The sequence below is a fragment of the Telmatherina bonti genome (genome assembly GCF_933228915.1).
Source record: "Telmatherina bonti genome assembly, chromosome: 8".
Classification (NCBI taxonomy): Eukaryota; Metazoa; Chordata; class Actinopteri; order Atheriniformes; family Telmatherinidae; genus Telmatherina; species Telmatherina bonti.
The window spans coordinates 8113444-8136728 of record NC_136626.1 but is presented as its reverse complement, the minus strand read 5'-3'; the positions used below and the strand labels follow the sequence as shown (position 1 = coordinate 8136728).

General features: G+C 39.9%; 1 protein-coding gene across 1 annotated transcript in view; it reads left to right on the top strand.

Moving 5' to 3' along the window:
• Nucleotides 1-21: 21 nt before the first annotated feature.
• The window catches only part of dspb (desmoplakin b), a gene marked incomplete at both ends in the record, with an annotated part of 49585 nt that continues 26321 nt past the window's right edge, over nt 22-23285 (top strand). Inside the window, 17 exons of the mRNA XM_079245181.1 lie at nt 22-250; nt 528-691; nt 4555-4674; nt 11752-12083; nt 14860-14953; nt 15377-15498; nt 15614-15764; nt 17180-17305; nt 17773-17832; nt 17907-18074; nt 18380-18484; nt 18558-18653; nt 19539-19664; nt 19763-19912; nt 20069-20223; nt 20335-20461; nt 22927-23113. Coding sequence (XP_079101307.1) covers nt 22-250; nt 528-691; nt 4555-4674; nt 11752-12083; nt 14860-14953; nt 15377-15498; nt 15614-15764; nt 17180-17305; nt 17773-17832; nt 17907-18074; nt 18380-18484; nt 18558-18653; nt 19539-19664; nt 19763-19912; nt 20069-20223; nt 20335-20461; nt 22927-23113 — 2512 coding nt within the window. The remainder of the gene's footprint in view (nt 251-527; nt 692-4554; nt 4675-11751; nt 12084-14859; nt 14954-15376; nt 15499-15613; nt 15765-17179; nt 17306-17772; nt 17833-17906; nt 18075-18379; nt 18485-18557; nt 18654-19538; nt 19665-19762; nt 19913-20068; nt 20224-20334; nt 20462-22926; nt 23114-23285) is intronic.

Sequence of the window (23285 nt, the reverse complement as noted above, 5' to 3'; positions counted from 1 at the left end):
TGACACAAAGGAAGCAGAGAAATGTGCGCAGAAATCTGGTGTGTCACCAAGAAAACCTCGAAACCCCCCCCTCCCCCCAAAAAAGAGGGTCTCCGGTCCGAGCAGGCGCGTGGACGTACTAAAATCACCGAGGAGTCGCCCTCATGGCAGCGACCAGGGGGTGTCCGAGTGGAGAGGCTGCGTCAGGAGGAGAGGCTCCCGGAGTGGGGGGGGACTCGGAGACGGGGTCATGCTCACCAGCACGAGCTTTGTAAGCCATGAGTGCAGCTCCTGCAGCGGGGTCCGTCCATGTGGGGCTGAAGTGTGCCAGGCCTGGTGCTTGTGTGGATGTGTGATTGTGAGCAGCATCCAGAAACATCTGCTACTCCTCCATCCGTGCGCGCCACAGGTCCGATACCTGTCCAGATCCCGACCTCCTGGGCATGCGCATGGCTTAGTTCCTCAGGTCCAGATCCCCGACCTCTCACACATCAGAGGTCCACTGTGAGCTGAGAGACGCCGCGGCTGTTCGGCTTGTCTCCTTCCAGTCAACGGGACGCGGAGCCAAAGCGGGGCGCGGAGCCCAAACCCCGCCCTCCGCCGCTCGCGCTGTGCGCTGCGATTGGAGAGCGACTGCACCACTGATGGGCATCTGCAGGCAACAATAGTCCCCTTTGTGCGGCCTCTGCCCTCTCTTATGAATATAAAGCTTGTTAGATACTCAGTCATTCATGTTTCCCAAAGCAGGATGATGACAAAGCAAAGCCGCGGCTTGTTGTCTTTTGCTTTTGTTTGTTTATATTTTAATGCGTTTACCGAGGCAGTCGCGCGTCATTCAGTCACATAACCTTCACATAAATAGAAAATGAACTGCTCTGAGGAGACAATAGAAGTCACCTTTGGGTGGTGTGCTGCTCTTTAGCCACCAGGGGGCGCCAGAAGATCAAAATAGGCCTACATCACGTCCTTGCTTCAATTTATGTCTTGATCAGAGAAAACAACAACATGCAAAATGAGTCATAATTCTCCATCCTGGATGGGAAGGATGTAGTGACACAGGAAATGAGTGATATATAAGATTCCTCGCGCGCATAAAACGTGTGTTCAGCTGCTCCCAACATGACTAAGTGTGACCTTGAGATGCAGCTGAGTGACAGATTTTCCCCAAGGCACTGAGGGAGCCTGCAGTCCAAACTGATGTGAGAAAGTAGGTGTGTTTGTGTCAGAGTGGAGCTGCGGACCAGTGTGTGTGTGTGTGTGTGAACCTGATAAACACTGCACTCCTGGTGTTTCTGGATGACACTCAGCTGGCATTCAGGGTGCGGCTGACGCTTCAGCATCGAGGTGACAACTTGTGATGATTTTCCACTCATCTCGTACCTCCTGCTTCCTCAAACACTTATTATGGTTGGACAGTAAGGAGATGGAGGCTCAGAATAACCTGAGGAGGCTGTTTGTTATGTGTGCGTGTAAGTGTGTGTGATCTCTTTCCATCCAGACACACCCACGCTACTGATCATGCAAAACCTGCTTCAGTCATGTAACTACCTCCATACATACAAATGTAACTGCCTTTTAATAATATATCATAACAATTATCTTAATTACTTATGAGATTCAAGTTCTTTAAAAAAATAAAGATGTTTAAAGGATAAAAAGATGATTTTTATATGTTTGTACACATTGCTGCCACAACGGCATTGTTTTAAAACTGAGCAAATATCTTTTGTTTTATTCTGAATGTCACAAGAATATGTTGAACTTTGGACTTGGAGAATAAAGATTCAAATTAAAGAATAATTCAGAATTTCCCAGAAATCTATTTAGAATATTACTTTATCTTCTGAAAGAAATTTTTTATGAAGCTGCAACAAAAACATCTTTAGTTTCAACTGAACTTAAACCTAAAGGAGCAGTGTGCAATCGAGTCAAAGGCCAATTAAAAACATTTTAATATGCCATCTAAATGTGTATCTATTGTCTTCTTATTCCTCCACTAAAACAGCTAACAGACCAGTGCTACAGAAGAGCCTTTCTTTTTCTGAAGAAGTCGGACATGTTTAAAGCTGCTTTTCATTTTCACTGAACAAGCCGAACAAAGTTGGGGGCACCAACACAAAGAGGATGCAAGCAAGGACCCAGACAACTGATATGTGGTGCAAAAAGACACCAAAAACACTGTTTACAGAAAACATGGAGATGGAAGCCATGAAAAAAAAGCGTCAAAAGGACCAAAAAAGATGCAACAAATTTGCATGGTGTTTTAGAGCAGGCCTATCCAGTTGAGTCCCTCAAGGGCAGGTTTTAAATGTATTCCTGCTCCAACATACCTGACTCTAATCAATGAGACACTGTGCAGAACTTTATTGAACCCATTTAATTTTAGATGTGCTGAAGCAACTGGCGACCTGTCTCATGTTCTCTGCCTCTCGTTTGCTAATTGCTGGGATGGGCTCCAGCTTTCCTGCAACCCTGAACTGGAATAAGCGTTATAGAAAAGGAATGAATGGATCACTGTGTTGGAGCTGGGAAACATTGAAAACCTGCAGGATTGTGGCCCATTTAGGATCAATATCCCTGTTTTAGTATTTGAGTTAGATTTTATGGCTCCTTTAAATAAAACGACCATTCCAGTGGTTTGTGTAAAATCTTGCAGCACATTTAACTGGCTGGCTGTAAAAGCTCACTGTGAGTTTTCTTCCTAAATTTTTCTATTTGTGCAGAAAACATCACAGATTTCCCTCTCATAATGTCTCCACATCAGCCTGCAGGCTTACCTGAAACCCACAACCCCATCAAAGTTTAAATCTGCTCCCATGCATCCCTGCAATGTTAGAAATAAGTCTCAAAATAAAATAAATAGACACAAATAGATGCAAGTCGCCTTGGAGAGTTTATGTTCAGCATAATTTTTTTCATAATCCGTTTGCTTTGTGTTTTTTTCTTTCTTTATGTGTTTATTAAACGTATGTTCATTAGTGAGCTTTAAGTTAGTTTAAAATACACTCATAAATGTCTGTTTCTGAATCACTGGACAAAGTCAGGATAGCTGATTCTCTTTGTTGTCTTTTCTAACACTAATGAAGATAATCCTCCCTGGATTAAGCCCCAAATGATGCCCCATAAACAGAAGAACGCTTTTGATCTTCTCGTTTGGCCTTAAACAGAAAGCAAATGAACACATTACAAAGTGTGGACTCATTTCTTTGAAGTCATCGGCTACTTGTTGCTGCAAGTTCTTCTCCTCGAACAGGCCAGTTTGTTCTGGTAAATCAGCTCCATGAAGTGTTCCTCACCAGCTCTGCCAAAACGTGGAACGTGAAGGATTTAATTTGATCCTAAATTACATGACAGTAACAATAATAATTAATAATATTATAGATATAGATAGATTATAGATCAGTCTGGAAGCTGCTAGATAGATTTTATAGAAACATTTAAATTTCTAATATTGTAAACTATAAATGTGCCATGTGTGAGAATTACTGACATCTAGTGGTAAAGATGGGAACAGCAATTTCTTAAAATGCTAGTTCGCGCAGTTGTGAATGAACGGTGGTCAATAAAGGCCAAAATTCTTTTAGACATGAACATGTTTTTATTTGTGAGAGAATAAAACCACAAGTTATTTTCGTAAAGTGACCAATATAAATATTTTTTAAAATAATGTATTCTAATTTTGAACCATTGATCTTGGATTTTATCACATGTTGTGTCTTTTATACATCCGCTAAAATGACCCGATGATGTAGAGGTGTACTTTAGGACACACAGCCAAATATTATCATCATATATTTCTTGTTTATAAGCTTCCTGTCGTTCTGAGAAGGTCATGTTAACCAACATGTGTGTACAAACATGCAAATGTTTCTGATAGAGTGAGCCAAGTTTCAGTCTGTCCTTCACTGAATGTTGCAGGGATGCAGATACAGCGTGTTTAATCCAAAACAGAGATTGAGGATTGATAAACTGCATTTTTACTTTGACCGTTTTTTTTGCTTTGTTTGCTTTTTTTTTTTTTGTTGTTTTTGCTAGTTATCTAATAAAACCCCCTTCAGGCTTCCCCCCCTCCCCCCCAGCACTTATAGGTGTGCCTGTTTTTTAATCATTCTATTTAAAGCATGTATTTCTACTGTTTCTGTACCTTTACATCCTCTAGATTAAAATGAAAGTAAATTTGAGCCATTCGTTCACCACCAAGCAGGTGGCGGCTCTTTCCTTTTTCTTTGTTATGATGATTGGTGATTCCAAACTGGGTCCAGTTTGCAGGTGTTTGGCTTTCTGGTCTCATCTTTGTCTCTGTGATGGGCTGGCATCTTGCATAGGTGAGCCTGAATTGGTTGGAGCAAATAAAGAGAACATTACAATATGTGTGTTTTTTTCATTGCAAGTAAGTAAAAACAACAAAACAACTAAAGAGTCTGAACCAGTAAATGTCTCATTTAGTACATGCACTATGCACTCCGTTCACAGATTGCCTTAAACTGACTTAAATGTGCAGATTAGTCACAGTCCTGAGAGTTTCCAGTTACGGTTGCATCAAACCTGCCGTGAAAGAATTCTTCTGTCTTCCAGAAGGTGGAGCAGCGTCATGTGAGCAGTGACCCAGATAGGTTCAGGTGTCATGTGGCAGTTTTCTCCTTCCCAGCTCTGTGTCCATGCTCCCAGGAGGCATATCCATGTCACCTGCTACAGGTACAGCTCTGTGCTGCAGCGGCCTGCAACCCACCTGCTTCCCAGCAGATAACACTCATACGAGGAAACAGTTTCATAGCAGATCCTTTAAAATCGCAGTACGTTTGGTTGTGTGTTATTTATAGAAACCAAAACCTGAGGTCGTTTCTGTCTTAGCTTCTGACAAATGCTCGCTTGGACACTGTCACCTGTACAACAACGAGTTTGGTCTTTTTTCCACAAAGCTGTCGTCATCTTGAGTTTAGGGTGTTTTAGGAAGAATTGGGATGAGAAAAACTCTGTTTTATGAGTTCATTTGTGGGTCTGTGCCTTTTGGTTTGTGGTTGCTGCTCCACCCAAACATCCACCACGTTTATTGCCAGAACGTTCAAAGTGAGTGCAAGCAGGATGCGTGCATATGTAAGATATCCAGTGACAATCCATACACGTATATACAGGCTTTGCAGTAGGTGGGGGGGTCCACTTCCAGAGGACTGCTCGAGCTTTGAGTCAGAAACCAATTTTTATTTTTTATTTTCTACCAGTTCTGCCAAAACCCAACAGCAGAATTTGTTTAACTAGTTTGTGGAATAAAAAAAACACAAGTTCTCTGAAATCCACCTCAGAAGGTCTCGTTTATACGGAGAATTTTACACATTACTGTTCAGTCCAAACTGCTGCTTTATGTTCCTCATTTACTTTCACATTTCCTTGTTTCATCGCTTCACCACCTGCGTGTGCAGGTGCAGACAGACATTTCACCTCGGCATGCCGTTCGCCTTCAGGGCCTACAGACACTGCAGGACCACACCCTCGCATGAATCCATCAGTTTCTTTTTCATTCTCTTCGCTGCTGCATCAACAATATTTGTTAAAAGATGTTTGACATCTTTAATCTTAGTTGTATCGAAGAAGTGCAGAATCCAGGTAAAGTTGTTAACAAATGTTAAATCTGTTGCTCCATCAACATCCAGATGATTTAAAGGGGGAAGTGGTCTTCTTGACTCTACAATGTTCGTGTTCTTCAGACTCCTGAGAACAATGCTAGACAACAAAACACACCCCAAACACCAACAGCTACCTTCATTAATCAACACAGCTTTTAATCCTCCCACTTTATGACTGAAAACTTTATTTTGGCACACAGGGAAACACACACACACACACACACACACACACAGACAGAGGTCTTCTGTTGAGGACACGCAATGCTGTCCAGATCCCAACGACAACGCCTTTCCAACAAAAACAAAGAAAGAGAAAATTATTAAAAGCCTCCTCCTCTTTCAGAGTGTCAGAGTGAAATGAGGCGAGTTGTCTGAACTCGCCGCGATGCAGGCTGAGTCAGCACAGCGCTGCCAACATGAACAGGTAGTTATGTATAGTAGTGTACAGCCCTGCAGCTAAACTGGGGTGGATGATGTACTCTTCCAGAATCTTCCCACAGTTCACATGTGGGCCGAGGCCAAGTTGGAGATTATCAAATGTGATTCAATAATCAACATGCAGTTCGGGAGATGAAAGCAGGTTTACTTTGATCAGTGATTTTATGAAACCTTCATCATGTTCATGCATGAAAAAACACTTTGAAACAGACGTTAATGACTTCTGGTAAATCTGACTTTATATGAAATCTAGCACAATGAGACACTGAGAAGGACTTCTACAGCCGCGCATGGTCGTTAGGGAGAAACTAGAAACTGTAGATGTAACATTTAGGATGATTTCTAAAGACGGTTGCGTTTGTTTTTCTGTCAGACATCAGATGATGTTGTGCAGCACAGGTTATCAGCACGGTGGAGGATGTTTCATACATGCAGGTCCAGAAAAACACAAAGCAAAAAGAAGTGCAGCTGAATGTCAGTGACTTCATTTTTATGTGCAAAAAGTCAACATTAGATGTGTAAAATCCTCTTGCTGAAGGAGTAGATGTCTTTTTTTTTAATCAACCAGAACAAAGAACAGCAAAAAACAAGGCTGAATACAACAATCAGCATATGGATACAAACTACAGTATGAATGTAAGATCATGTTTGTAGGTGTTGAACCATTGTGGAATTTATAAAAAGAAGGTATTAAGCCCAGATTTCCTCTGTCTGTTGCAAGTGAAGCGTCAAGGTCAGATATTCCAGTTGATCCAGTAAATCCTTGCAGAACAGCAGACCTAAAAACAATCCATAAGTCTGGACATTTTAAGGTCCAACCAGACAGATGTCAGGTCTTGCTTGATCCAGAATATCAAGCTGTTAAGCTGCTGCATCTCAATCTAATGGCTGAATATGTAAGTTTTGCTCTTTTTTGGGCTTTAAATCAGCCAAGATTCATCATGATCTGGCATGATCTATGAGCACAATCATCATGAATATTCATTTTAAAGAATTGCATTATAAAATGATTTAACAACTCTGCATCCTTAAGTGTCATGACGTGATTTTTGTTTGTGTCTAGTTTAATTTATCCAGGAATGTTTCCAGGCAACCAGTACACAACACTGATCAGGATGTAGAGGAGCTGAATGCATTTAATATTGTGCATAAAATAATATTGATAGGAAACCTGTGTGGTGTCAGAAGTTCCTTTAACTTTGTAAAGTTGATATTTTATGTACAGCTTCAAGCTCTTCCCAGACAAACTCTTCCCTGCAGTCAGCAATATGAGACAACAGCAGCGCCGAGCTCTGATTGATGTGCAAGAAGCATTGGAAAGGTGGAGAATTAGAGTTTAACTCTCATGTTTGCAAGCTCTATCGGAAATGACGGTTTTAATGAAACTGGACCAAATGAGAAGGTGAAAGGAAAGCATTCAAACAGGCCTAAAAATCCAGAATAATTTCATTTTTGATTTCTAGTTTAGTTTTAGCCTAAAAGTCTCCCAATGTCTGCTGCAGATAAAAGGAAGCTCGTTCGATGATGGCTGCAACTACAAGGTGCACTGTTTGCTTCTGCAGGAACGAGTTCGGTGCTGGTTTAGCAGCTGCTGCTGCTGGAAGTTAAACAGGTGAAAAGACAGAGATGTTGCCTTAAAACTAGTATCAGAAATACAAAAGACTGAAAGAGATAAATAAAAACAAAACAAAACTAAGAAAACTAAAACTAAAACCTAAGAAAAACTAAAAGAGATCAGGGGATTTGCACATTATATATATATATATATATATATATATATATATATATATATATATATATATATATATATATATTCATATATATATATATATATATATATATATATATATATATATATATATATATATATATATATATATATATATATATATATATATATATAAAAAGTGACCCACATGACAAGTTTTTCAGGGCTTACGGTACCTGATGGACTAAAATAAACTACTAATAACAAGGAAGTCCTTCCTTTTCTATCTGTCACTGAAAAGCTCTCAAACTCAAAAAGAGCAATTTGTGCACAAAATGAATTTTCCACACAGACAGGAGGATCTCTCCTCTTTGGGTCACTGTTTCTGCTTCTGCTTCTAGATCAGATAAGACTGAAACAGGAACGGCTGACTGAAACCAAACACAAGAATTCATATAGCAGCATGTAGTCTTATTCAGACTGCTTGTTTATATAAGTTTTGTGTGGGACAGAATATATTTTTTATTAGTGCCTCACAGTATTTCTGGCGCTCTCGAGGACCCATGTAGTTGTGCAAGTTCAGCCCTGCCTGTTGAACTGAGGAATGAACCAAGGTAGCGGTGGGATACCTCGGCTACGCCTAACAGACACACCCTGAAATGATTTATCTCAGTAAATGTGGGAAATTCTGTTGTTAATGAACAGACTTTTACATGTTTCTCTGCTAATGAACAGGAAAAAAAAGCAAGAGAACTTGATACGAAACTTGTTTTCCCAGAAACAGATTCAAACATAAAACTTGTTCATGCAACTCGAAAGTTCAGGGTTGAGCTTTGTCGTTGTAAATGACACCAACCGAGCTTTCAGGGAGAATTTAGTGCTCTGTGTAGCTTTGGCAAAACACAAGAGCGGCGCTGGAATGCTCTCCTGGCACGAAGGCTTGTTTCTGTCTGAGCTGATGCACAGGCAAAGGCGTGCTCTGAGTGTCACTTGCCGAAGGGAATAACATGATGGTTATGTGAGACTTGCCTTTTTCTCAGAGAAACACAGGAGCAGTTTGCTTCCTTCATGAGTTGCTCTGAGAAAGTTAAGCTGGTGGAAACTCCAAGAGTTCAAACTGCTGCTTTTATTGTTGCTGCACATCATCGTCCACACAAACTCTGCAATTAGGCTCAGTTATGACATATAATAATGGAAAAGAACACTAAATAACCTTCTTGTTCCCTTTTCTGTGTCATGCCCTTTCGCTTCTGCATGCTCGTACAGATAATTTATAATCCCACACGTTTACAAGCACACACACTCATGCTACATTCCTCAATCGCTGCAGAGTTTATTAGGATTGGGGTGTAGGGAGGCCGTCCTCAAACGGCAGGCCTAGGGTGCAAAAATTTGCAGTTGTAGCTGTATTAGTGTTTGCAAATTACATAAAAGGTTCTGTCAATAATGACTAAAATGAATGCTTTTCCTTTTTTCTTCACATTTCTTTAAAAAAAAATAGCTCTGATATTTTTTAATCATCAGTCAACTTAACAAGAAAATGTGCAGATGGACCTGCTGACACATCCAGGCTGCACATGTGAGATCAGGATGCAGGAAACGCCAGGTACATGCTGAGGTTTAGCAGGTATGTTTGCTGTCTTCATTAGGCTGCAGCTTGCATGCAGGCTGTTATAAATGTTGTTATTGAACAACTTTGATTAGACAGAAATGTGATTACTGCACTCCTCTGCAGCACTGGATAAAAACCTCTTATATGCTTCTTTGTTTATTCAGAAATCTGTCTGAATTTTGAGCTCGTGTTGGTTTTAAACTTGACTTTGTTCCCACCGGGTCAGCGTGTTTCAGGCTCTGCAGGAGGGACCATCTACCCACAGACAAAGACTCCACTGTATGTGAAACAATGATGACTGACTATAAACCAACGACGATGTGAAAACACTGTGGGCCCGAAACTTCTCAGGTGTTTAGTGACAGTTTAATGATCGCATAACATGCTCGACACAGTGGTTGGATTAGAGATGGGACGAATCCCACTGAATTCCAGATGCAAGCTTGCATTTGTATGAATGGATCACACGTGTGAAATAACATGTGCAGAGTAACAGATTAGAGATGTCTGACCAGGGAAGGAACCGGGAAGCTCTTTCTGGTCACACTGTGTGATTTTTAGCATCTCAAGGAGAAGTAATATGATTCGGAGTACCTGTCATTCTTAAAGAACTTGTTTAACCTGTGAGTCCCACCCACAGGCTTCAGGCAAGTAGTCAAACCATATGTGTGTGTGTGTGTTTTATCGAATGTCCTCTCAGCAGTTTGCCTCGAAGCTCTTTGACCTGTGCAGGTAAAACTTAGGATTTCTGCTTTTCATTACAGATGGTAGCAGAAGCGTTCCTACAGATATTCTTGGCTGATTTTGTTTTATTTTCTTTGATTTATTCTATTTTTTCCACACAATAATTATACTAAATGATCAGTAGATGTGCTTTAATCACACTTGCAACTGAAAGAAACTTCTAGTCCTGAACTGAACATGAGACGACATAACAGATGCAGACCAGTCCACCACTTTGAAAACATTTTACCATTTTACTAAAATTTTTTGCAAAAAATCCTGATTTTACTTGAGCTTTGAGATGTTTGAGAAGCTTGGAAATGGCTCAGCTTTCCATATGGTGAATTAACACTTTACAATAATTCATATACATAAGTAATGTGTATCTCATGAGGTTGTGTGGTGGTGCAGTGGTAACGTGATAGGGCTAGAGTTCAGAAGTTCATTGGTACATTTCCCTGATAGTACAACTTTTCAAACTTGTAATTCTGCTCACTCTGTCCGCTCTGCAGAGCTCTGAAGAGACTCAGCTCTTCAAGGAGCACTTCTGCTCTTTGTTTAGTTATATTTGTCAAAAAGTTGGAGAAATTATCCCAACAAATATTATCGTATTCTTTGTTTTTTAACATGGATAATATTGTGGGGTGGGGAAAAAAAAAAAGCTTGTAGCACAACACGTCAAGACCAGCGTCCAACTGGACTCCAGCAGTCCACCAGCACCTTCCTACGATGTCCTCTACTGTTTGATTTCTTTGATTTTGTTGTTCTCACTCTCATAAGTCACATTGGATAAAAGTTTATTTTAAATGACAGTAGAATAGAATAGAATAGAATAGAATAGAATAGAATAACAAACTAATGCATTAATTAATGAAGACGTTATGATGAATTCCCCTTGCTCATTATGAACTAATGAAATATAGTGAACTACTTTGAGTGTGCGTTGCATAAAATAAAAAAATGGGGGAAAAAATCAGTAGCAGGAAATTAAATTATGTTTTTTTTATCTAAACTGGTAAATGTGTCAACATATTCATGAATTAACAGCCAATTAATGTTCATCAATTGATGATCAATTAGAGGTCAAGTAATCACATGGATATATATTGAGAACATCATTAATTCATGATGAGCTACAGGAATTCATGATGAAGTCTTCATTAATAAATGCATTAGTTGAGTTACACATTACTCAAGGATATAATTTGTAATATTATTGTAAAGTGTTACCGATTATTGATACGTTACTGTTTAAAGAGGACTTTAAGTCTTTAAAAAAGATCCAAATCATTTCTTGTATTTTACAAAAAAAAAAAACAACCTTTAATTTTGAACAAATCTACTAAATATCCCCAATTAAACAAAATACACAGTAAAACTAAATATTTTAACATCATTAGATCTCATCATCTTCTAAATGAGCCTGTCTCGCAAAACATTTTCTATTTCCAAAAAAGCAGGAAGCTTGAATAAATCGTTCCCCATTGTGCCAAATATTCACTGCTTTTCAATGAAACTGCCTGATTTGTTCTCAGAAAGACTGAAGCTGTGCTGCTGCACACTTCTCTCCCCCCTGCTGAGTTTTAGAGGGGAGTGGCAGATCGTAACAAAAAAAACTTTTTGGGAGCTCCGTGGAGTCAGAAAGGTGTGGTCACACTCCCAAAGCGCAGCTCCAGTGCGCGCTGCTCGCAGTCTGCAGCAGGGGAGAGAGGACGGTGGAGAGGCGACCAGCCTGCCACGGGCCTCCCCAGGTAAGCTCAGAGACTGCCATCCCGATCAGCACAAGCATGTTCGGGTCACAGCAAGGACTAAACATGAACCAGAGGGCCAACTCCAAAGGCGACCTGGCTGGCGGCGGGACGTACCGTTACGCACGGAGCGAGGTGCTGCACGGAGACGGGAACGGATACGAGCCCTTCATGGATGGATACAAAACCTACAGCTTTTCAAAGTCCACTTCTAAAGGAGGAGGAATGGCGAGCGGGGCGATGGGCATGATGAGGTGAGGAGCCATTTTTCTTCCCTTTTGTCACCTGTTGCGCACACTTTGCGGAATGCGGAAAGCGCGCGCGCGCGTGTGTGTGTGTGTGTGTGTGTGTGTGTGTGTGTGTGTGTGTGTGTGTGTGTGTTTGAAAAGCGGATTGTCATGAAATATTCATTCTGCTCCTGTATCTTGGTATCAATTTCGGCTGTGCAAACCCTGAAGTTACCAGACCATGAACAACTTTTAGTGCTCGATGTTGCAGGTAGATTTCAGGGATGAAACTTTTCAGCTCTTCGCTGAATCTGTTGCAGAAGCAGAGCTGCTCGTTCAAACACACCTGCAAACTGAAGCAAACCTGCAGGTGCTGCCTGCAGAGTAACTCCAAAAAACCTTCCCAGTGGGGAGTTATGATCTGCAGGATGAGGGAACAATCCTTTTAGAGAACTGTCCTCTCGCAGTTAACGATACAAAGTTGCAGAGAAGTAAACAGTTTACCTCCTCTAATGATGACTTATAGGTTTTTAGATTTATTTCGGTTATAAATAAGCTTCTTGACTGCACAGCTGCTGCTTCCCTCCCTGAGAAGGATTTGATTTATTGCTGTTGGGTTCCTCCAAGATGCCAAAAAAGAAAAACAGTCTTGTTTCCAGAGAAATTAATGTCTTTTGAACGCATCACAACAAAAGATCAGCAAACTGAAACCAAGACTGCTTATTCTCTAAGTGAAATCATTTCAAGAGGAAAAAAAAAGAAAAATATTTTAATTGTATTTTTTGAAGGTATTATTGGAAACAGTTTCTTATGAAAACTAAGAAGAATATAGGCCTTCTTGTTTTGGGGAAAAAAGTATTAAACGAGGAAAAATATACAGAAGGGAAAACATTGTCGTTAAGGGATTTACAGAATTTATTTTTATTAAATTTTACTTTTCAAATAATCAGCTTTTATTCCTTTTTCTGTCGTAACCCCTCGACAGCTTCAGCAAAATCTGTTTTATTAAATTATTTACTAATGTATTCATTATTTAGTGCCTGAGACAGACGCACACACACACACACACACACACACACACGGGCACGCACGTACATATATATATATATATATATATATATCTATATATATATATATATATATATATATATATATATATATATATATATATATATATATCATTATAATTCTGAAAATTACTGTAGTTTCTGTTTAGTGTAAAAGCATAATTGACACATTGAGAATGAAAGAATTTAAATTTTCAACCATAGAAAAGAGTTTTGCTTATTTTCAGGATGTCACAAGACTTTAAAACTTGTTTTTGTTTTTCTAATATAACAAAAATTACTTTTAGAATTAAAACAAAACAAATTAAAAATTACTTTTAAAATAAAAAAATAAACAAAAATTACTTTAAAAATTAAAATGACTTCAAAATGACTAAAATTACTTAAAATTAACTGACAACAGTAAGTTGTGAGTTCTAACAGTTTTCCACACATGCTGAGGACCAGCTTGAGATATAGCCGGATCTTTGGTGTGGAGAGCTCAGTGTGGTTTTATGATATCATGTTTTTATTTCCAATAAAATGTTAAAGTAGAAAAATAATCCAGATTCTCTTCATTATTTCTAAATTTTCCAATGTTAAACTGTGTTGGAGACCAAAGGAAAGTGACTGATGGAGCATGTTGGCGAATGCTTTGTTTTAAATGGATAAATCTGAATACGTTTTGCACCAACGTAACTCTCTCTTTTTAGTCTTTGTCACGCTGATTGACAGCAGCTGTACTCAGAAAGCTGTGTGCAGAAACTGAAGAACCCTTTCTGCTTGTCTCCCCCAAATGAAGAAAATGCAAATGAAAAAACCAGCAGCAGAAATGAGCTCAGATACAAACTAACACAAACTTCTTGTTGTTTATACTGTATCTCAGATGATTTAGCAGGTACTCAGTCTATTGATCCAGTTGGTCTGAAATCCACTTTCCACCATTAAAGTAAAGTAATAGAATCTCCTGTTGCAGGGAAACTTTCAGTTAACCTAAAATCTTTACAGGACTCATGGTTTGGAGGAAACCTCAGATGTTTACAGTGCTCGCTGGACTTCTCTTGTTGCAATTTGATGAAACTGAAACTTTTTTTTTTTTTTTGCAAACTCACTGTGACGACTAAGAAGCTAAATTCCCTCCAGCTGATCATCTGTGATGCTCTTCTGAATGTGCAGATGGCTGCGAGTGTGTAAACAACAAATTCAGAGCTGCTCTGCTCCAGATTATGTGATGACACTTGTCCTAAGTTACCCAAAGCCAATATTCTGCCTTAAGTTTAGTTTTTAAGTTTGTTGACATAAATATTTATTCATCTATAAACGGCGGAAATTAGTCGGTCTCGTCCGTCGTTACATCGCATTGGCCTTCATATTTATATGGTGCTACTTTCCAGGAAGTTTTCATAAACACCAACAAGTACAGCTTCTTCTTCTTCTTCTGGCTGCAGCTGATTCACAGAAGGAAAAAAATAAGAATTCAAACTTAATGACAGGAGTGTTTCTAAGTGGATGCAGAATATTTCTAAAATACTGAGGTATGATTAAAGATGATCTATTTGGTAGTTCTGTCCAAACTTTCACCTGAAACAATGGAGATTTTTTTCAGTCACATATTAGAAGAAAATGGTTTTTGATGAAATTTGAATTTTAAAGTGTCACATTAGAAACAGCAGGTTTTACTGGTGATACTGGTGCAGAAGCTTGTAATACATGTGAAGCATCTGAGGCTGATAAGTTTACTTTGCTGCCCCCTGCAGTGGTCCCTCCCCCAACATGATCAACCAGAGGGCAGCGACCCTGCAGACCCAATGCAACGAGTACCTGAAGAAGGCCGAATACTGCATTCAGTCTGTGAGTTGTGTGTTTTTTGTCTTATTAAGCACAGAACAAAGTCAGTTTAAGTCCAGAATGTTTATATTTGGACAGAAAAGCGTTGCCGCGTGTCAGTCTGCTGGTAAATGAGAGGAAAAGAATGACAGAAATGTTGTGGGGAGTAACTGGAGTTTGAGGACGCTGCAGCCTTGCTGGATGTCAAGACAGAACCTGCTCAAGCAGTAATCTGACCATCAGACATGCCAGACCGAATTCTGTCAACAATGAGCCTCAATCTTCTATAAATTATTGTTAAAGGATGTAATTATGGTTCTGTAAAGTAAAATATTGTTGAAATGGTGTCTTTATTCAGTTCTTCCTCAGATTAAATACAAGAAAATAGTCTTTTCAGCATTTAGAGACTTTGTGCTGCTGTCTAAATGCTGCGTGTCCAACCTGCAGGGCAGTTCTTCTGGTGATGCAGAGTACTACCTGGGACTGGCCAAGGAGACCATCAGTAGGCTAAAAAACGTTGCGATGGACCTGAACCAACTGGGACAACCCAGTGACAACATAGTCACGAGGTTAGAAGGGATTTCTTCTCAATCTTCTCCATCTTTCTCTCTCTTTTGAATTTATTTACGCTTAAAGGATATTTGTAACGCCTGTTCAAAATGTTTGGTGTTTGTTGATTGGTAGCGTGGAGATCTATAAGAACCAGCTGAAAAAGTTCCACATGGCCATCTCAGGCACCACGCAGAGGAGGAGGAGCACCAGAGGGAGCTCTGGAGGTTGGGAAGAACCTGGAAGGAGCTTCCATGATGCTATGGGCTGGATTTCACAGCAGAAGGTATGCATCAGTATACACACACACACACACACACACACACATTTGTGTGGAATTGTTTTTGCTTGAAGATACTTACAGTTGTGCTCATATGTATTCATCCCCTTTCACTAAAGAAAAGGCTGAATTTACAACAGTCACTCAAGTGGAGACTTAAAAAAGGAACAATAACTAAAAATTTGCAAAAATATAATTTAATAATATAAGACACTGTTTTTTCATTTAATTGAGTTGAAGAAAGAAAACAAACAAACAAACAAATGGGTCCTGGACAAATCGGAGCACTTTTCTGTTGAACAGTGGGACAAAATACCTGTCAACAGGTGCAGAAGTCTGACTGAGAGGAACAGAAAACACCTGACTGGAGCGGAAACATTCAAGGATTGATCAACTAAATATTAGTTTATGAGTGATGTAATGTGTAATAAATTATCTTATTTGTTTGCGTTTAAAAAAATATTTCTATTGAACCAGAATTAGAAAATAATGTAATAATTTTCATAAAATTTTTATTTATTATTACTTTTGTCAATTTCAGCTTATTTTACAGGCAGCTGTTTTTTTCCTTCTTTAACAAAAGGGTATGAATAAATATGAGCACAACTGTAAATTAGCATGTGAATAATTTTATATGCATAGGTTTGGAGACTAAATAAACACTTTAAATGAACAAAGTCAGTGTGACTTGTTCTGTAAATATTCCAGCAACAAAAACTGCTAACTGAGACCAAATAAAGAACATTATGCATCAACCTTCCCTAACAAGCTGGGTAAACCCAAATTACAGCAGCAACAAAACAGTCCTGCAGCAAATTTAGTGTCTGGATTGTCCCTCCTGAGCTACCATACAAACCTAGAGGAGAGTATTACTATGCAACTTTGGTGTGAGGATGTTTTCACACTGAATGAAACTTTCACTTCACTTTGAAATGTTGAGAAACTCTGAAAAACTGGTCTGATTATGCAAAGAGTCATTCATCAACCTTCACTTCGACACATTTCAGACACGTCTTGTGTTTGTGATTAATAGGAACATTCTCATTTCATTCACTTCCCAATGATCGGAGCTTTGTGCTGATTGAAAACATCTGAGGAACTGCATCTGGAATTATTTTGACGGGAGCGCCGTGGGCGTGTTGTACCTTTCTCAAGATTTCCACCGAAAAGAAAACTTTCTATTGACACTGAAGTGAAACTGTGTTTGTTCTTATTTCCTGGTGAATTCCTGAGATATCCAGCAGCAGCAGCTGTCTCTTAAATCAGAATTAAAACTGGCCTAACGTGTTTCTCTGCCACCTCCTGCTGGTGACGACAACAAACACGTATTTGGACACATTCAGAAGCTGCGGGTCGGCTGTTCAGAGTTTTTATCGACACATTTTAGAAGTGAATTTACTAATATAGTCCATGTGTTTCAGCGTCTGATTGAAACGACTTCGTGGGGGGACGATCCTGCAACTCTTGAGCAGCAGCTTATCAACCACCAGAAGTTCCACAGCTCCATCCAGAGATGTTCCGAGATGGACCGGGCCAGAGACGACCTGGTGGGTTGCAGGCAAATCATCAGACTGATGGGACTCCTGAGTACATCATTCCTGCATGTTTAACCTTTTATAGGACACTCAATGAAATACCTTGAAATGAGAAATTTTAACCTAAAATCGTCCTTCTGGTATGAACCAAAACCTCCATTCTGTTGTTACACTAATTAAAAAAGAAAAAGTTTCATGCTGAATGTGAAATAAAACAAAGTGATCAGAAATAGTGACTTGCCCCATAAAGGGTTAAGCAGACTTAACACTTCCAGTATGAGAGAAAAGCGCCAAATCATGTTCATTTTTAACTGAATTTACTAAACATATCATCGTTTGGTTGCAGAATTTATTTCGTTCAATTATCTGTTTTCATTTTTCGTTCTTGTTACTGTAAAATCTGCAGATAATTTTTTAACTCTTTGACCTCCATGAAAGTTGCTGCACAGCTGCTAGACTGATTTATTCTCTTGTCTTAGCTGAAGAAAGGAGACAAACCAAACATGCACACTCTGGAGCAGGAGTGGGACACTTTACAGGTGAAATAATGAAACCTTCATCGTTATCTGCGCCGCATTTGCTGGTAATAACTTGCTCTCTTCTGTCTCGGCAGCAAATGTCATTTAGCCGGATGGAGCAGCTGCGAGACCTCATCCACATCCTCCAGGATATTTCCATAGAGATCATGTGGGTGAATGACAAAGAGGAAGAGGAGCTGATGTTTGACTGGGGAGATAAGAACATTAACCAGTACATCCCCAAGAAACAGGAGAGCTACTCGGTCAGTAAAACTCAAGCTGGATGAGTAGAAGCAGATTTCTTACAACGGGACGCCGCACATATTCAGTTTTTAAGACCTTCATTCTAGATGATTAACATTCTTGGCATAAATCTTTGAGCCTGAATGACACTAATTTATTTCATGAAGGCAATCAGCATCTCATAAGGGACCAAACATCTGCAGCAGATTAGGTTTTGGCAGCTGGTGTCTGGCATCCATTTAGAGCCAAGCCACAGAGCTTCTCCTCAGCATCTTCATGTTTCTCTGCGTCCCCTGTGATTAGCAAACCTCTCCTTATGTAACAGAAACTGATGAGTGCCCTGGAGGACAAGGAGAAGGATCTGTATAAGCTGAAAACCAAAGTGAACGGCCTCCTGAGAGATAACCATCCGGCCTCCGACAAGATTGAGGTGTGAAAACCTTCACTGAAAAATCCAAAACGATGAAGCTGTCTTCGTTCTCATGCGTTTGTGCGTTTTCCAGGCTTACAGGGACACTCTGCAGACTCAGTGGAGTTGGCTTCTTCAGATTACGAAATGCATTGATGTCCATCTGAAGGAGAATGGAGCTTACAGCCAGGTAAACGTCACTGTGACCGAGTGTATGGACAGAAAACACACAAGGCGCGACATGTGGGCCCTCCCTACATAGAATAAAATGATAACATAAGATAGAAATAAATAGTAAAATCACGAAAAAAACCCCAACAACAGTAATCAGTTGGCTTAAAAACGTTACGGAGTGTTTTCCAAGAGGGGGATGAAACCGCTGCATTCTGGAAGTGCAGACTTTTAGAGGTCTTTACCGCCTCTCGGATGGCAGCGGGGAGAACAGGTGATGGCCTCGGTGTGTCGCATCCGCTGTGATGCACTTGGCTATGAGGAGGCAGCAGCTCTGCTAGACTCCAGGTGTCTGCAGCCTTTATGACTCCGGAGGCTTCACCAGGCTGTTAGACAACATGCTAGTACACCTACGATGATGTCCTGGTAAAAGATGAGGAGCAGCTCTGGGTTGAGGTTGTTTGTTGTACTTGTTTACACGTGTAATTAGTAAAAAATCCTGCAGTGAAAAGATGATACAACCCCTGATCTTTGGGATTATGTTTTCAGCAGCAAAGACTTGAAATGAGAAATCACTGGTCCAGTGTACTGGGAAAGTATCTCCCTGCTACTTTGTTTGTCGCAGGACTTTGACCTGTCAGGGACCAGGATCTGCTGGAAGGTTAAGATGGCTGTCAGTCTCTCAGATCTCTAAAACACTTCTGCTCTGTCAGCTTCCAGGCTGAATACATTTTTCTCATTACACAAAGTGTTTTGAACAGCCCTGAAGTATGAAATGCACAACATACATAAACATAGCTTTTAATCATTTAGCAGAGACCAGGTCGAGCTTGCTGCCATGCATCATGTACAGATCCTTAGAAATGCTCTCCTGAACCTTGACCCAGTTTATGGTTTTTAATAGTTCTTCAAGGAGGCTAATGAGACCTACAGCGCTCTGCAAAAGGAACGTGAGATGATTAGTAAGAAGTATGTATGTGACAAGAACACTTCACTGGAGGACCTGCTGGAGCTCCTCAAAGGTCTGGAGGTATGAGAGCCTCTTACAGCGACCACACATCTAAAGATGCAAATAGCAGCAGCAGCATTCAGTGCAGAGGTTCAGGTTTTCCTGTGTCTTATCTTCAGAGGGAAAAGGAGAAGTTACTGGAGAAGAGGCAGCAGGTGCAGCATCTGCTCATCAAGTCAAAGGGTATCGTGAGGCTGAAACCCAGAAACCCAGAGGAGAAGAGCAGCGGCGTCATCGTCAAGGCTTTGTGCGACTTCAAGCAAGACCAGGTCTGCTTTTAGAGATCTCTTTCTGAAGTCGGAACAAACATGAGAGGAAGTTTTTCTCCTTTATGCAGAACTTAAACAGAAATTCTTCAAATGTAAAATCTGAATTTCCAAGTTTTGTTTTTCATTGTTAAACTTTATTTCGTCTGGGCTGCACAGAAGGTGATCTGTAAGGGAGATGAGGCAATCCTGAAGGACAACAGCCAGCGCAGTAAGTGGCACGTGACCGGACCTGGAGGTCTGGACATGTTGGTGCCGTCCGTGTGCCTCATCGTACCACCTCCCGACCCACTGAGCATCAGCCTCGCCGGAAAGTAAGAAACATAACATATCTGCTCTGTTACATAGTTCTGCAAAATAAATTCATACGCAGCTTAAAAAGTAAATGTGAAGGCTTTAATTTGATCTGTGTGTGTTGTGTAAAGGAACGAGCAATACTACGAGGCCATCCTGTCCATCTGGAATCAGCTCTACATCAACGTTAAGAGTCTCGTCGCCTGGCAGTACTGTCTGTACGATATTAAATACATTAACAGCCTCACCATCTCAGTGGTAAGCACACATATACAAACCCTGAAGTGATTCATTTGTCTCACTTCATCTGAGGTTTTATGTTTAACGATGGTAACTTTAGGAAATCTTGTTTATAAGGGTGGTGTGTGGGGTTAGGGGGATTGCAGCTTCACCTGCGTTACATTTTTATTTGTTCTGCATATGATAAAAATAGTAAAACAAGCTATGACATAAAAAAAGACAAGTTGCAGTTATTCATCTATATTATAGCATTTAGTACTTCAACATAATGTTTTTGTGCTGCTTTTTCTGTTGTTTTTAAACCATGAGTTGTAATTTTATTTCTTTCATTGAGGTTTTTATACAAGTTTATTTATATAGTATATTTTTACAGCAGGAGCTGCACAAAGTGCCGAACACTAAAACAACAAACAACACTCCACAATTTAAAATGAAACACTGCACAGTAAAAATAACTACAATCTGGAATTAAAAACAATAAACTAGAATAAAAGTAAAGTTAAAACACACAGAGGAAAAGCTCAGGTATGATTAAATGCCTAGTTATAGGTACAGACTTAAAGCCAGAGACAGATTGGGCAGCTCTGATGTGATGGGGAAGGATGTTCCACATCTTCGGAGCAGCAACAGAGAAGCTCTGTCATCCCTGGATTTAAGTCTGGCGAATGGGACCTTGAGTAAAAGTTGTGAAAAGGACCTAAGAGTCCTGGCTGGTGTAACAACTCTTACAAGTATGACAGAGCCAAACCATTTAAGGCTTTAAAAGCATCAATAAAATCTTGTACCGGGTCCTAAAACTAGCTGGAAGCCAATGCAGAGAAACGAGCATAGAGGTGATGTGATCATGTGGTCGTGTTCCTGTAAGCAACAGAGCCGCAGTGCTTTAGGCAAACTGCAGCCGCTGCAAAGTCAAACAGCAAAATAAAGAGTTGCAATAATCTAAACGGGACAAAATGAGCAGGTGGATGACTTTCTCCAAGGCAGGTTTGGGAAGATGAGGCTTCAATTTGCCAATCAGAAACACTTTTAACTACAGCGTTAACCTGCCGACGGAAGTTAAAGGAATTTTTGATAATGACACAGATATTTTACATTGCTACAAGCTCATAGTTTCTACTTAACACACAACATTTATGTTATGAGTTTATAAATATGCACTCAAAACTAAACAAAAAATTCTGAAAAATAAGTAAAATGAGGAAATTTATTTTAGCAGAAGTTGCTTTGAATTTTTATTGTTCAATACAATTTAAAGTCCAAATAAGCCTCTGCTAAAGCAGATTTCCTCATCTGGATCTCTTGTTGGAGATGTTCATTTTTGTTGTGAGTAAATTAATTTGTACCATTTTAATTTAATGAAAAAAAAAAGAAAAAAAAAAAGAAGAATTGCAAAAATATTTCCTGATTTAACCTGTTTATCAGAAATGTTGCTAAGTTAACACAAAATGTTTAGTTTATGTTTCAGCTAATAAAACAAAAGATGAAATATTACTGAAACATTTTAAATTTTCATTCAAATAAAGAAAACAGCTGATAAAAATGTTCTTTTAATTGCAAATAAAAAAAAAAGCTGATCTGAAAGCAGCCCATGCATTTTCCACATTAGGCTAGCAAAGGTAGAAAATCAGGTGATTTTAAGTTCTGCGTTCCATTCTGAGGTACAGAGAATGCATCATGAAAGATGGGGAAGCTGAATAATCCCACTCACCCACCCATCCCCAGCTGGGACTTCAGATTAGCTAAATGGCTCAGTGAGTCCCAGGTGACGCTACGGCAACCAAGTCCTGTCATGGTGGAGCTCGTAGTCGCTTCAGATCCAAATATCTGCTCTGAAACACAAAACGTGACGTTTTTAGGGCTTTTATGTTGCTCTGGCTGAGAAAGTGTATATATGGGTCAGCCTTGTAAACATCCATCTACAGACACAAACAACTAAAACATGGTCGGTGCATCCTACCTGACATTGTAATGCATAAGAACTGAAGCTAAAAGAAAGGTCTGATAGCATAATACATTTCCACGGTGCTTCGCAGCTGAACACTGCGCCATTAAAACGCTGCTCATTGAGAATAACCTACAAAACAAGGATTCTCTGTCATTAACAGATTATAGATGTATAATCCAGGTGCTACAAAGTAAAAGTCCTGCCATGTTTTTGGAATCTACCTGTGCATTTAGAACAGGTGTTTTCACTAACAGGCTCTTCTCCCACTGGAGGTGAGCTTATTACATTCAGCTGGTTTAGTTACTGGTTGGAACAGCTGCCGGACAGGACTTTGACTTTGTAGCACCTGGATTATACACCTCTTGATTATAGCGCCATACAGAATAGATCCAGTCTGCATCCGCACCCTCAGTATGACTGTAATTATGACGTGTTTGAGCTTACCGTTCAGTTTTGCTGCAGGTTTTAGTTCTTTTAAATGTAAATCTCTTATAATACTTGTGTGTGTGTGTGTGTGTGTGCGCGTATGTGTGTTCAGCTGGCCAAGATGCGTCCTGAGGAGTACCGACAGATTTTGAAGAACCTGGAGAGCCACTATGAGGAGTTCAAACTGAGCTGCCACAACTCCCAGATGTTTGCAGATGAGGACAAGAAGAGCATCGAGAACCAGTTTACTGGAGCTCAGGCGCACTACGACAAGCTGGTGGTGGATCTGCCGATTTTCAGTAAGTACTGTTTACAGCTACACATACACACACACACACACACACACACACACACACACACACACACACACACACAAAACTGCTGCTGTGTCTTACCACAATGTTCCTGACTGTTACCGCAGGGACACTTTATTTTTAAAATTATTTGAGTGTTGATAACTTTTATCACTTC